This window comes from Vanellus vanellus (genome assembly GCF_965231255.1).
Source record: "Vanellus vanellus genome assembly, chromosome: 10".
In the NCBI taxonomy this organism is placed as follows: Eukaryota; Metazoa; Chordata; class Aves; order Charadriiformes; family Charadriidae; genus Vanellus; species Vanellus vanellus.
In genome coordinates, this window is record NC_138915.1 from 23721047 (window position 1) to 23736848 (window position 15802).

At 38.1% G+C, this 15802-nt stretch overlaps 1 protein-coding gene across 1 annotated transcript in view; it reads left to right on the forward strand.

The window, feature by feature from the left end:
- The window catches only part of LRCH2 (leucine rich repeats and calponin homology domain containing 2), a 50502-nt gene extending 35315 nt beyond the window's left edge, over positions 1-15187 (forward strand). The window contains exons 13-21 of the mRNA XM_082488259.1: positions 2037-2085; positions 3128-3244; positions 6789-6833; positions 7289-7339; positions 8386-8443; positions 10480-10592; positions 11715-11852; positions 12124-12201; positions 13347-15187. Coding sequence (XP_082344385.1) covers positions 2037-2085; positions 3128-3244; positions 6789-6833; positions 7289-7339; positions 8386-8443; positions 10480-10592; positions 11715-11852; positions 12124-12201; positions 13347-13466 — 769 coding nt within the window. The 3' untranslated portion in view covers positions 13467-15187. The remainder of the gene's footprint in view (positions 1-2036; positions 2086-3127; positions 3245-6788; positions 6834-7288; positions 7340-8385; positions 8444-10479; positions 10593-11714; positions 11853-12123; positions 12202-13346) is intronic.
- The last annotated feature ends 615 nt before the right edge of the window (positions 15188-15802 follow it).

Consider the following 15802-nt stretch of genomic DNA (forward strand, 5'->3'; position numbering starts at 1 on the left):
AGCGTAGATATTTCGTTGTCGTACATCCTGTTTTGGCTATCTTCTCGCATCGGTATCTGCTGTTTTAAAGAGCTAGTTGCACACGTGGTTGTATGAACCATGCTGCAACTAGCGGTCGTTTGGATTTGGACCTTTCCAGTCCTTGGTTTCTTAACAGACAGTTTCTGATTTTTGGGATGTTGTCACTACGTTAGGCCTTCATATTATAGGGTAATCCAGGAAAGGTTACGTTTACCCTTCTCTCTTTTGTTAATGAAACAGAAACAGTTCTGAGACTTAAAATGAACCCCCAAAAACCAAACAACCTCCCCCAACCACCCCCACGCCCCCTTAATTTTGAGGTGTGCACACAAGGTAAGATAGATGTTGCAGATGTTTGTCGCTTTATTGCACTGATACATAGGAATGCAAATCACACACTGTGTAAGGAACGTGCGAAGAGAGTAGAAAGACTGTCGTATCCCCGAAGAATTTACACTTACAGAACACGTCATAGTTAATAGGTAGATATGTATCAACAGGAAAACACAATTATTTATTGCAGCAGTTCCTGCAGTTCTTGGATGGATTGCTTATCAGGCTATGCGACACGATTCAGACAGATTTCCTATGCCTGAGGCCTTTAAAAAGTAGCAGTATTGGTTTGAGGCAAACAAGAAAAGGGAAGGAATGGGCATGCACAGCTGCAGAAGGGAAGTGCCTAGCTGCTTTCCCTTTAGGATTTATTATAATTGCTTGTGGCGTTACGGCCTCCTTGCGTTCGATCCCAGCTGGTAGCCGTGCGGTGTCTGCACAGCCGCCGAGCCTGCTCACGGAACGTGGGTCAAATGAGTGCTGGGGAGGTGATGCAAATGAATTTCACAGAGATTTAAAAAGAAAATTTTGAAGTGCATCAAGAAGAGCATGGCCAGCTGGTGGAGGGAAGTCATCCTCCCTCTCTGCTCTGCCCTGGGGAGGCCACATCTGGAGCGCTGTGTCCAGTTTGGGGCTCCCCGGGTCAAGAAGGACAGGGAACTGCTGGAGAGGGTTCAGCAAAGGGCTACGGAGATGATGAGGGGACTGGAGCATCTCTCTTGTGAGGAAAGGCTGGGGGACATGGGGCTGTTCAGTCTGGAGAAGAGAAGACTGAGGGGGGATCTTATCAACGCTTATCAATCCTTCAAGGGCGGGTGCCGGGGGTGGGAACAGTCTTTGTTCAGTGGTGCCCAGTGACAGGACAAGAGGGAACGGGCACAAACGTGACCATAGGCAGTTCCATCTCAACCTGAGGAGGGACTTCTCTCCCGTGCGGGCGGCAGAGCACTGGCACAGCTGCCCAGAGAGGGGGGGAGTCTCCCACTCTGGAGCCATTCCAAACCCGCCTGGAGGTGTCCTGTGCCACTGCTGGAGGTGCCCCTGCTCTGGCGGGGGGTGGGATGGGGGAGCTCCAGAGGGCCCTTCTAGCCCTCACCATCCTGGGGTTCTGTGACACCAAATCTAAACATTTTTCTTTTTCTGAGAACTTTCAATAAGCTCAGGCATTCCATGTGCCACAATGGCTTTTTTGAGATTTTGCAGTTTCACTGTCCCATCTTTTCAATGTTTTTCCCTTCCCTATTAAAGCTTCCACTTTACTGTATAGAGCTAACAGGGAAATGAAGGATGTGAGTCTTCCAGAATTTTAAGAATAGATATTTTTTCAGCTTTGAACAAAATGTTTCATTGGTTGCTTTGAAAAACAGAACAATGAAGGTGCCTTAGATTACTAATCTAAAGATCAACGTGCTTAAGAGAGAGCTTTATCTGAATAAAGCAGTGTAGTGTGGCAGACCTATTGGCAGCATATGGAGAGTGAAATATGATTGGAGATTTTAGGTGAATGGTCATACTTTTCAGCCACATTGTGACATCTTTGAACAGGTAGCCAAAAAATACCGTGGTGCTGCAGAGAAGCTGCTTTTTAGTAGCGTTCACTTTTTTGGTATTTTAAGGTAACCTGGTTTTAAAGTACACAACAAAGCAGTACGTTTCATAACGCCTCTCATCTTAATTTTTAGTGTCTCAACAGATGAAGTGAATTCCCCGGTGTCCCCGTACAGCTGGCAGGTAGATATTTAAATGTAAATGTGGTGGCTTCATATTTGAGTGATTTGTTTTGGTTTGGGTTTATTTTTGATTTTGTCTTTCTGGCAGAAAACTTCTATACATTGGTATGATTGCTTACACACAGTTATTGTGTGTATGTAATTGTGGTGGAAAATATAAAACCTTTGAAGAATGTATACTTCAAGGTAATTTGACTTGTATGTAATGAAGGCCTTTTCTTTTAAGAACATATGGTACTAGCTTTAAGGTCTTGAAACTAATGAGACATAAGTTTTACCTACTTGGTTTTAGTATTTGCTTACATGTAAATTTTATTGCCTCACCTTTTTTTATTAAATTTCGGAATGGTTTGAATTCTGTAGGCCTTCCATTCCCCATACCTCACCGAGAAGCTTGTGTGATACGATAAAATTGCAGTGCAACTGTAGAGAGTACTTTTTTATTATTTTAGATTTTAATTCATCAGGTATTTGCAATTGCTTTAAATGGCCGGATATTCTAATATGAAGAAATAGTTGGAAAAGTAGTTTTAGCCTTATTATGAAATGATCCCTTCAGATTGTCTGTTTGCAGTTTTCATAAAACAGCCATCTTCGTACACATTCGTTGTTATTTTAAGAATAAATATACTTTAGCTGTCACTTCAGAATAAGTTGCATAACACAATACTTTGAAAGAGAGATTTGTTTTACAGCTAGTTGATGTGTATAATTTTTTAGATAGGAACAGCAGACAAATACTTAAATTATCTTGTAGCCATCCTTTTCCTGTGCGATGAGTGTGCAGATATTCGATATGCTAATGGCTAACCACACTTCTAACTGGGTTTTTTGAAGTTATTTCTGGCAGCCTTAGGTGGCTTCCTAACATACCTGCAAAAATTAGGCTTGGAGCAGAAAAGGGTGTTAAGACTGGTAACACTTTCATGTCTTAAACCTAGATTATGAGGCAAACAATTCATAATTGTAGTTCTTAATAATTTGTGTTAGTGCACACGAGGCATATTTACCTTTTAATGTAAAAATATTTCTGAACCTTATAGCCACTGGAAAACCAGAAGGATTCGGTGGACGAGCAGCGTTGGCCAGAAACGCAGCCAGTGATTTGGCAGAATGAAGAAAGAAGGAGAAGTAAACAAATTAGGAAAGAGTATTTCAAGGTAATGGGGGGGAGTGCGAGTGGGTGACACTTTATTTTTAAATGAGAGTAGAAGAAACTATATAACTAAGTAAAAGTAAGAAACCCTCAAAGGTTGTCATGCTTCTAATTTTGTATGTGACATGTAATTTTTTTTAGGTGTCTTTTTTGAGTTAAATAAGATATATATGTATTTAGGGTAATATGAGAGTGCAGGTAAATCAGGTGGGGAAAAAAATCGATGGAATATTTTGTTTATCCCTTAAATAAAAGAAAGTAATTTACAGTTGTCTTCTGGTAAAGCCAGAAACTAATCTTCAGTCATTGGTCCATCCATTTTGAGGGATATTTTTTTTTTTTTTTTTTGTAGTGCAAGGAAAATATACATTACCGTTTTGTGCAGCTTGGTTATAAGAATGATTTATGCATTTTGGTTCTCGCTGCATTAGTTTGCATTTTAGAGAGGAAGTACTACTTTGCAGCTGTAATGTGTACCGGTGGTCACCAGGTGTCAGTGTCTGCTTATGGGAAACCAGATAGGCAGTCAGAGCAGCCATAGATAAAATTTGTTTAGGGGCACGGCGGAGAAATAGGAGAATTCTGACCAGTGCTAGGTTGAGTTAAAACTAAATTTGTTGCATATGAAATTAGTTTCTTGGCTCTTTTGCCATCAAACATCTTTATGAAATGCTAGGGAACTTCAAAGAAATTAAATTCTAGGAAAAACAGAGCATGCCATACAGCTCAGATACATTCTTGTGGTTATAGAACCTATTAATTTTTTTTTCCTGAAGAGCACGTGGAGTTGTATCGTAACTTGAATTCTACTGACCCCTTTCCAGGGTTTTCATCCCTAAATTAATTTTTCCCTGCAGCTTTGAGGGGAAGGGGAGAAATTTCTAAGTGAAACAGAACTCAGTCATTAAACAGCTGTGCTATCAATACAGAAGACCTGCATTAATGATTTGTTGTAATTTTAAAGGATGTCTTTAAATGCTAATACAGGTTTTGGTTTTGAGCTCTGTGATGGAAGCGGATACCTGAAATCACATTACATACAGCTGTAGACAAGTCTCAAAAGTAAATTAAGCAGGTTGTACCAGCAACAAAAAATACTGTATCACTTATAGTTTCATTTGCAAAAACAAGGCAATAAGCAAGTGAAACAAAGCTGTCTTCCATGGCAAACTGGGGGGGAAAAAAAAGAATAAGGTATCACTCCTGTTCTGAGAATCCAGTGAAAATACAATTCATACTATGTCCATGTTTTCTTGCCAGAAAAGCTCATTGAATAATTCTATCTGTACTGCCAGACATTAGTATCTTAAGATTACATGCCAAATTACTGCAAGGGACATCATTGGAACAAGGAAAAGTTACTTGGATCAGCATCCAGAAGCATTTATAAAGCATCTTTATTACACATATTTTTTATTGTGCAGTTGTACTGTGCAGCAGAAGGGTAGGAAAATGCCCGTGAGAATCAGAACTCCTTTTCTTGTGGCACTGCTCTGAAGTCTTGTTGGAACCTGAAATCTTTGTTGTATTAAGTGTGTAAAAAGAGTCTTATCAGTGAGAACACTTTTATCAAACAAGATGCCTTTTTTTTTTTTCTGCAATAGTTTGTAGTTGTTTTGGATCTTGGCTACATCCAAGCTGAAATTCTTGTTAATGTGTCCACAATGGAAAAGAATTACTACATGTTAGCTTTGATATAGTTAATTATGGTGGAAAAATATGAACGCTGAACTGACCAAAGGCCTGTCTAAACTGAAGTCAGCAGCAGGGAGGGCTTTGATTTATTATCTGGCAAAGTAATATATCCCCTTGTACTGCAAACATAAAGAAAATAAACCCAAGAAGAGAAATATCCAGTCATGGCTATATGTAATAGGTCTCTAGAAGTACTTGTGCTCTGTGCAGAGTTTAAAAAAAAAACAAAACAAAACAAAACAAAAAAAAAAAAAACAAACCAAAAAAAACCCCAAACAAAACAAAACCACAACAAACCAAACGACGACAACAGGAATAAAAAACCCCACCAAGATCCATAACCCCCTCCCCAAACCCCTCAAAATAAACAAAAACCCAAACCAACAAAAGAATCCCACAAACCTGAGACTTTATTCAGTCCCTCTTCAAAAGACGGGTTTGATTTCCACAGAGAACGAGCGGCAGTAGGATAGCTAACAAAAGCTATGTTTGTCCTAGACTTCCCTTTTCAAGAGAGATGCTGTTCACTGTTGTTGTCAGCATCATTCAGCATGTAGTTCAAAAGCTGTTGAAAATTCAGCTCTATAAAGCTGTTTGATTTTGCAGTCCAACAGCGCTCAGTTATAACTGTGAAGAAGACAAACAGCTTCTGTGCATAACTAATAAATACAACTTTCTGTAACAGAGCTATGTAAGTTTGCATGTTTATTAATATTAGAGAACATAGTTGCAAGTCAGGTTTTTCTTCCCTTTTAAGAAATTCTTCTAACTAAAACCAGTAAGTGTCCCTAAAAGTCAGATCTTTGAAGGACAGCCATCCTTCCAGTTCTGAAGTTAATCTCTTACCTTACTCTTCTGTATTATATCAGAGATGAGCAGGCTGACCATATACACACAAGGCACTTAACAGAGTTTTGTAGTGATGGATCTTTTTCATTCTAGCTGCATGGTTGGTTTTCTATTTCTTTGTTTCCCCACTTGCTCTGTAGACAATGAAATAGACTTATTTTCTTAAATACCACTTTTCTAAATTTCTTCCTTCAATCCCTGCATTTCCTGCGCTTCCAGAGTAATCAGGATGTGTGATAGTGATGAAGGCAGTGTGCAACAAATCAGACAGAACTGTGCAAAAAGCGCTGGTCTTAAATAGATAAAAAGATGTGATCAGGCTTTAGAGTTACAAAGGAAACATTGATTTATTTTTGTTTTGTTAATTGAATTTTTTACAATGTCAAGTCAATCTCTCAAAGTGTAAGCAATCTTACCTAACAGCACATCATAGCAGTAACTTGCACAGGTTGCATAATTTTTTCTAACAAATAATGCTTCAGAATAGCAGTTGTTAAGATGTTTTCACCTGGATCAACTTTCATGCCACAGAATGGTTTGGGTTGGAAGGGACCTTGAAGACCATCCAGTCCCACCCCCCTGCCGTGGGCAGGGCCACCTCTCCCCAGCCCAGGTTGCTCCCAGCCCCGTCCAACCTGGCCTTGAACACCTCCAGGGATGGGGCAGCCACAGCTTCTTGGGGCAACCTGCGCCAGGGGCCTCGCCGCTCTCGCAGGGTAAAATTTCTTCCTAATATCTAATCTTAAATATGCAGTCAGAGTTCACGTTATAAAAGTATTTAGTTTTAAAATACTCTTATCCTCTCATCAACTTGAAGATCTTGACTAGCTTATGAACTAGATGTTCCTTTTCTGTTTTGTTTCTTTTTTGCTCCTTTGATTCTGTAACATGTTTTTTTTCTCAGCAGCTTCACCAGTAATATGTAACATCTGAGTGCTATCAAGCCATTTAGTTCAAATGAAAACCATACTTCCATTTTAAAGTAATAATTGTGTGTTTTGCAGTATAAGTCTTCCAGAAAGAGTTCCAGTGGAAATGAAAATGATGAGGTGAGAAATAGTAATTGTGTAAAAATATTCAAGAAAACATTTTACTTTTCTGTCTTTTATCAACACCTGCGAGACACCGTCACAGCACAGAACGTTAGCTAGAGTCCAAGCAAACAAACTTTACATTCCAAAGCTGTAGCAGAAATAAGTATTATGCTGCTTTATTTGAAAAAAGTCATCAAGATTGTGTACTGGGGAAAAAGTAGGACATTTACTTGCTATGGTAGTAGGAAAATCAATTCACCTATGAAGCAGAGGTAATGTCAAAGTAATGTTCAACATAAACAGTGAACTGTGTTTCCTTGGCTTACATGTTTTTAAATTTAGTTGTTGCCAGTTTGTCACATACTTGACAAATGTTGCATGTCTCATGTATTGTGTATTTCATAATTTCACACTTCTTGTTATATCATAATTTTCATTTTTATAATTTCGTCTCTTTGATTTCTTTTTAGCAAGACAGTGATAATACTAATGTGTCCCCACAGTCTCCTGTGTCGTCTGAGGTACAAGTTTGTGGTTTTGTTTTTCATTCGACAAACATTTCTTTGTGTGCACTACTTGTCTCCAGGTTTCCCATGCAGATACAAAGCTGTTAGTTCCCTTTGAAACTGCAATTAGAAGTAGTTCTTCATCATAAAAATTCAAAAATAGATATAAACTGGAGACAGATATTACAACTTGTTTTACTTTTGCAACTGTGATCTCTCCTAGATTTCTCCTTTTTGACTGGTGTGTAGAAAGGCACGTTGCTTTGTCTCCTTATCTTTCCTAAGGAAAATAGCTAATAAAGGAAAAAAAAAAAAAAAAAAAGTCGTATTTTGTAGGTGTCCTATGCACTAGCCATCCAGAGGATTTTTAAGTGAAACTTGTTTAGTGTTTTATATATCACACGGAACCCAGAGGTATTGATGGTTCTTAGAGATTTTGATCTTTTGTAGTTCTGGCCATCACCTTTGTGGTGCAGCCTCACAGCCTCATTCACTGCCTGCTTGCCTGTGCGGGGAGCGTCCGTGTAGTCTCTCTCCCTGTGGCCGCGCTACGCTACTGAGCTCCGAGTAAAGCATACCAAAGATTATTAATGTTTCCACCTCGTGTCAGTAAGGAACCTGAGAGAGCAGAACGAGAGCATCTCCAAATGCAGTGAAATGGGTTGAAATAAGGATATCTCATGGACGTGAGATCTCATGAAATGAGAAAAACCTTATGCTCATAACTGAAAGTAAATATTTCTCAAGAAATATTTTGATGCTGAGCCTTGGGAGGATATTTGCGTTTGCTTACAGCTGGCTTAGAACTCAGTTCACAGAATGGTTTGCAGTAGTTTGAAATGGTTTAGAGTAGATTTCAGTTAATCTGTTACTGCTTTTCTTCCTCAGTAAGATAACTTTATCTCCATGTAGTGAAGTTACTTTCATTCAAAAGAGTGTGTTATAGTTAAGCAGAAGGACTCACTTTTCTTAGGCAAGAATAATTTAAACACTGTCTTGATGGGAACAAAACTTAATTATTTTAATGAATGGAAGAAAATTGACTTTGTCTCTTTTAACAGGATTACGAAAGGGCAGATAGTAATGCTCACGGTCCATTTGGTCTCAAACCAAGGTCAGGTAAGCTGCTGTTCTCTAACGTAGCGTGATAGAGCAGATGTTTATTTCCCAGGCTGGAATAGATGGTAAGGATCGCAGATGCATGAATTGGAATGATTATGAAGAGAGTCCGCAGTACAGCAGTCCACTTAGTGTACTTATCACAAGCATCGTACTGGGAAAGGCACAGACAGCTGCTTTGGCAAATGAATAATTGTAAGTTCTCCAAGTTGGACGGTGCTTTTTCTTAAGATTTTTTTTTTTTTTTCCCCCACCGATTCCTTACTGCTAAAGAACAGGGAAACGGCATGCAGTCATTCTTGAGACCTGATGGCTGAGGCAGAAGGGTTTCAAGCAAAGTAGGGTTCTGTCGTATGAAAAGATGCTTTGAGCAGCGCTTTGCCAGGAGTTTTATGGCTTAGTGCTGCTTTGCACCCTGACTCTTCCAAGACTCTGCCATACCCTTATAAGACAGTTGTATTGTCTGAAGCAGACTTTCAGTCCTCTGAAATCTAGGTAGAAATAATACTTTTTTTTAGCAGTTACAGTATTTTTTTGTGTGCAAGTGGCTATGAATATTGGATGTCAACAGTGTAAAACATAGTTTGGAAAAGCCACTGTGCAATCCTTTTTCCAGTTAATACCACTCTTCTCTGTTTTTAAGGGAACGGTCTTTGTGCAAATTTATTAAGATAGAATGATCTCATCTCTTCAGTCTAATTTCATTCTGTGTTTATGGTAGCAAAGCTTGACCTCCTTCATACTAGCCTGTGAGCCCTCAGTTGTAGACTATGTCTGGCTGAGGTTGTGCAAGTGGCTTCTTCAGGGCCTTTAAGACACTTGAGATTTGAAGCAGTTGCGTGAAACTTCTGTGCCAGAGGTATTTAGGTTAGTTGCATGTACCAGGACGTGCCTAGCTGGGATCATTTGCAGGCTTCTGGGTTATCTCCACCCTTGGCTGGAGGAAGGGGCGGATTTGGGAGGAGGAAGGCGGCTTGTTAGGACTCCTCAGCCCATCTTTTCTCAGGGTGGTGGTGGGCTTCCTAGGAGCCACCGCCAGCTCGCATCTGTGAAACAGCAGCACCCCTTTCACGCAGTTCTAGGAAAGCAAATGGCTTTTTGTTTCTTAGTTACTAGCCAAAATCTTTGTGGGTTTAGATGCTTCCATAGATACTGTTGGTAAAATGCAATTGTATTTTTTTGTATATAAACTATATACTCTCATAATATATCAAAACAGAGCAGTGATTTCAAGAGTATCTATACAATTTCTGTTATTTTTGATTGTTAGATCTCTTGCTAAAATCCAAAATATTAGAAACAATATAGAAAGTTCTAAAGGTATTAAGTATTGATTCCCCCCCCCCCCCCCCGCTCAAAAACATGGGGTAAAATACTTAAGGATACGGTGATATTGCTATGGAAGAGTTTTTATTTACCAGTGTTCTGTAAAACAATAGAATTGTCATGTGACAGCTTTCTGAATATAAAATAAAAGGATTTATTTAACAGACCTCCTTTTTAAAGAGCAACTCAGAACTTTTAGATGAGACATTTAATATTTTTTCAAGTAGTTCTTTAATAAACAATCTCTGCATATGCACACACGTGTGCGCGCGTGTGCGTATATGTATATTTTAAGTCTTTGATTGTAAGCTATACCAGGGAGTTCTGTCCCTTTTGTTAGTCTCTGTAAAGACTTTCTACTTAATTAAAAGTAAAATACAATTAAAATACGTTTAAAGCTAGATTGCAAGATATGCTTGGAAAAGTGCAAACGGAGTTGTATATTTCAAACAGGTATGTGAAAACTGAAGTCAATTCTGTCTTCATATTTTGTAGTTATTAATTTACACTTAAGTAAGATGATCAGTGTATTTTATTTGAAAGGTAAGTTTCATAGACGGCATCTTTTACATCAGGATACTTTAATATATGTGTTCTGAAAAGTTCTGCAGCTTTTTTTTTTTCTCATTTTTATCCTTGGTGGTAGATTTTTAGTCATTGCATTTTTTTTAATCTGAATTCAGAAAACTAACTTCTCTAATGTTTAATAGCTTTCAGCCGTGCATCTCGCCAGGACTATGGTGCGGTGGATCCAGGATTTACAATGAGGAGGAAAATGGAGCATTTACGGGAAGAAAGGGAACAAATAAGACAGCTTCGCAATGTAGGTACCATTATTTACTACATGGGTGCAATGCATTTAGTTTGCTCTGTACCATAATTTAAACCTTTAAAATAAAGGCCTGCAAATCATTACAGTTGTACAAGAGCATCTCTGTAGTGATATTTTTTCCTAAGGAATTTCACATAACAGGCTACACTGGTACTATTTTTGGTCCTATCAAAATACCAACCAGGAACTAAATGTTTTTTTTTAGCTGAGAAATGAAAAACAAATTTTTTTTTTAGGTGTCTGAGGTTTTAGGTTTTCCTAGGGAGACAGTAAATCTGCTTGTGTTTGCTGCTACTTGATCTGAGATTTGAGGAAAGATGATCATAGTCTTCTGAATGGCCAAATGCTTTGCGAGTGTAGAAAGTTGCTACAAGTTACACAATACTGAATGGGATGTAAATTTCAGACTTCTGGTCTACTGTTTTCTCTATAGTTCTGTTCTCAAAGTATTTAACAGTTATAGTTAACTGTAAATCGTAGCAGCTCTGCTCCCTAGGGCAGTAATAATTCGGGGGGTGACTTCTATGAAAGTTGTTTCTGCCTTGTCTGGTTCACTTCCTGAGCAGTGAAGGCTTTTTGCTGGGGTGGGAAGAAAACTTCCCTCTCTTCCCTTCTCTGTTTTGCAAAACAAGTGTGGGCACCTCTTGGCCACCCTTTCCTCAGCTATTTAACTGTCATCTGCACGAGGGAAATAGCCATGCCCAAAGTGGTTGTGTTCCCCTCTTTTTTTTCCCCACCTTCTCTTAGTAAAATTGTGTATGATTACAGCCAACAAATTCTGCACGCTAACAGCTAAGAAGGCGTTCAGCCTAACATTTCTGTCCTTAAATTTCCTCTTAGGAGTAGCAAGTCCATCATATGGCTGGTGGTAGTTCTTGGCTGAAGGTCTTTCTCAATGTATGTAGCTGTGCCATTAAAAAAACCACCAAGAAGAGGGAACGTAAGGTTAATGATAAACAGTAAAGGATATTTGTACTCAGTTAAGTGAGTTGACTCCATTTGCTTCACTTTAGTATGAAAAAGTCCTTTTTAAACTGAATGCTTTAATACACTGGGTTTGAAATTAAAAATTAGCCAATGGTGAAAGTAACTTATTTATGAACTTTTTCATAGAATCTTGAATCAAGGTTAAAAGTCATTTTGCCGGACGACATAGGAGCCGCACTGATGGATGGAGTAGTTCTTTGCCATTTAGCCAATCACATCAGGCCGCGTTCTGTTGCCAGCATCCACGTACCATCGCCAGCAGTGGTAAGTCATTTATCTCGCTTTAGTGGCATCTTAAGTGAAAAGAAGTGTTTGGAGTTCAATCCTAAAACATCGTGAATCGTGTTTACCATATTAATTTGCTATATTCCTCACTTTTTTCCTGCAAGAAACGTTAAACAAGGCTCAAAAGTTTAGTTTAAGAGCTGTTTTCGTAGAGCTTGCTTTGTGTTTTAGCAACTGTTACTGAATTTGCGTCAGAAATATACAATCCTTCACGAATATATGATGAAGATCTAACGTCCTGTCTTTACAGCCTAAACTCAGTATGGCAAAGTGCCGAAGAAATGTTGAAAACTTTCTTGATGCTTGTAAAAAATTGGGCGTTCCACAGGTATGGCATTTGCTTTATTGACTTCTTATTGATAACCACAGAAAATATCAGGGGTTTTTTTGGGGCACTTAATTCAGGGAGCAATAGCGATTATAACACTGACCAGGGAACTTGAAAATAGGAAAAGAAGTCCCATTTCTGGCTTGTTGCATGAACTTGAGGAAGCTACTTCATGGGTTTTTGGTCAGTTCCTTATAGTAAAAATAATACTGACCTACTTGTAAAATAAATTACCATCTAAACAAAAGAACTGATGTGGGAGGATGGTGGTGTAATATTTGAAAGTCTTGAGTTTAGCAACTCACTTTGGCATGAATTTCAGGGTCTGCCAAGGAAAAATCCTGCAATTACAGAAATACGTAGCCTAACTGATTCGCTATCTTGTTTTTTAGCATGGTCGTAGTTGCAGCCCATTATTCATGCTTCTGTTGCCCAAGTTCATCCTCTTACTACCCTGTATGGGGGGGAACTAAAGATCAAATCATTTCCTGCATATTGCAAGAGGCAAAACACTCCCTTGACCCTTTCTAGTGGAACAAGAAAATTACTTCATGGATTTTGAACTGGGTTCTGGGTTCCTGCTCTGCCACAGCTTCTATCTAGCATGGAGCCACTGGCCATTCAGAAGTTAGAGATGCTAAGACCTGACTCAAGTGTAACGCCAGCTAGCAGTTGGGGAAATTGTCCTTCAGCTTGTGCTGAATTTTGAAGCGGAAAGATGACTTTCTTGGGGAATGGCTCATTACTGAGGACCCAGTTTATCAATGCTTCCGAGTTTTCCCAAGGGGAGAATTGGCAATAAGCCTACAAAACAAGGGGAGGGGGAAGTAGGCGACTGAGCCAACAGTACCCATCAGCCTGTTTTTCTTCTGCTGCTTGTGAAAAGAAACAGAGTCTTTGGCTTTATGAAAGTAACAGTCTTTGATGTGTCTTCTGATGTTGTCATAGTTTTAACAGATCTTAGATATAATTAGTTTCTGACCATCCTGTTACTGCAGAGAACCACAGGCGAAATAGAAGGGCAAAGACACTTTCCAAGCATGTGTCTTTTAGTGATGTATGTGTGACTTCAGAGAGAATGTGTTTGTTACTGCCTTGGGGAAAAACTGAATGAAGGTTGATACATGTACCGCTTTATTTTGCAGGAGAGACTTTGCTTGCCTCATCACATTCTGGAAGAAAGGGGTCTGGTGAAGGTTGGCCTCACAGTTCAAGCTCTGCTTGAATTGCCAACGTTGAAAGTATCTCAGCTTTCCTCCATGTGACAGGACTTCTCGGAAGCTAGGCAACTTCCCATTCCAGCTGGTGATTTGGATTGCTCTGAAGCAGTTCAGCTTCCTACGTGGGAACATCCAAGCCATCAAAAACTAGTATCTGCCCAGATGCTGTAGAGAGCCTTACTTTGGAGTTGTACGTGAACACCTTGGAGTCAGCTGACCGTTAAAAGAACATAATTACTCTTTTTTTTTTTTTTTTTTTTCCTTTTATAATTGGATGCACAAAGAGATTGTGGTAGCATCAAGTTCTCTTTCCAGTGAAGTTAAAAGCTGCCATTTAACATCTGACAGTGTTACAGTTAAATGCTGGATTTCTTTTCCTACGTTGAAAATGTTGTTTGAATTTTTTTTAGAAGTACAAAGCACGCGTCCCGTATCCCCCCCCCCCCCTTTAATCTTTCCACTCAATCATTTGATTTAAAGGTAAGAGAAAAATGTAGTGATGGTACAATGGTAAAAATGTGAGCGACTGATCACTTGTAATCCACTTTCACTCCCTCAGAAAGCTTAATATTTGCATTCTTTTGTTTTTTGCACTCCTGATTGTAACTTAGACACTTCTAACATTGCCAGTATTTAGTCCGAGTGTATGGTGATTACACAAAACAGTATACAATGGGAAAAGGACACATTTTATTGAGTTTTTTCCAGTTCTTCTAGGTTGGTGCCAAATATTTTTTTTCAGTTGTACTGTAGATTGTTTACATGTGAAGTGCCTGTGTAATTGATAACTCTTAATAGTCTTAAACATTTTTGGAATTTCTTTGTTTAAAATAGATAAAATGGAAATTTTTAAATATTTTAATAGTTTTTTGTAAAATCAGTATGTGAAGATTTAAGTAATACTTCACATTTTTGATGTTGGGTGTTTTAAGTTTGTTGCACAACTTAATTGGTTATTTTCTTGTCTAATAATTAGAAATTACTGTAAATACTTTTTATTTATGATATTTAATTTGATAATACCTAATCACTTTTGGTTTAATGTATTGTTGGACAGAAAAATTGTCTACTTTTCTTTGTTTTGGACATATACGCACCGTGAGTAAGACGTGAGGACTAGTGATGCATACAGAGTCATTTAGGACATTTTGATAAAACTGCCAAAATCTCAGGTTTACGCTGTGACTTTCAGGATTTTGTGTAATATTGCTCCTGATCTCACATTACATTTTTACAACAGGTATATCCATAATTTAGTTGAGAAAAATCAGTGTTTCTCTCTTCAGTGTTTACGGGATTTATTGTGTAATTTACACAAGCGTGGCATAGCACACAAACCAGTTTGTACAAACGTCACTGTGCTCAGACATTAGACTTTTCTGGATAAATGTGAAAAAGAAAAAATTCCACTGTGGTGGTTTTTTGAAACTTCTGAGTTTATGTATTTGTTTGCTTCTGCACAAATTCTCGGTCTTTTGAGAACGTTCTGAAACCATACACAGTTGAGTTCTCCAAACAAGTTGCAAATAATTTCATAATTTTAGCACTAAATCTGTTTGCATTAGCTTGTTCTTCATGAATAGGTAGCTCAATTAAAAAAAAAAAAAAAAAAAAAAAGTTCTGACTGTCACAGATTTTCTATTTCAGGCTAAGTTAATTTCAGTTGAGGGATGTGTTTGCCAAGCATGTAACGAGATTTGATTCTGTTCTTTCCAATTGATCAAGACCCCATGTAATGTAATTCATAAAAGAATGAGGGAGCGGTATTGTTTACTCCTTACTTCATTTACTATAGTCCTTAAAATCAATAACTGAGAAGAAAAATAACCTTTTTCTGATGACAAGACTTTTTTTTTTTTTTCAAATACATTATTTTTAAATCCATTGAAACAAACCGATTCATATGTAATAGTTAAAACCCGCAATTATTTATATAGTGTTTTCTTAAAATACAGCTCATGGAGAGGCTGGTGTAAAACTTAATTTGCAAAGTCCTAGATATAAATCTTAGGTTATAGAAATACTTGTTTAAGGAAACTGGATTGCTTTGACCTTTGAAATATGGTATTTCAAACCTCGCTAATTGTTATTTAAATAATTCACAGTGAAATTCTTAAAATTAGTATAATCTCTATTTTTCTTTAAAGGCAGTATCTAAAAAGTCGTGCTAACACTAAAATGAAAAAGTACTATAATTCATTAAGCAAAACGTTTCTTGTATGCTACATTTGAAGAACGATCATTCAAAAAGAGTAAGTAGTTGTCTTTCGATTCCTTGCTATGGTTCAGCAACAACCAAGTTCTATTTCAGTATGTCAGCCATAGAATTTGTAACTAAATTGTCACCTTCAGTTATCTTGCTTAAACTGATCGACACTACT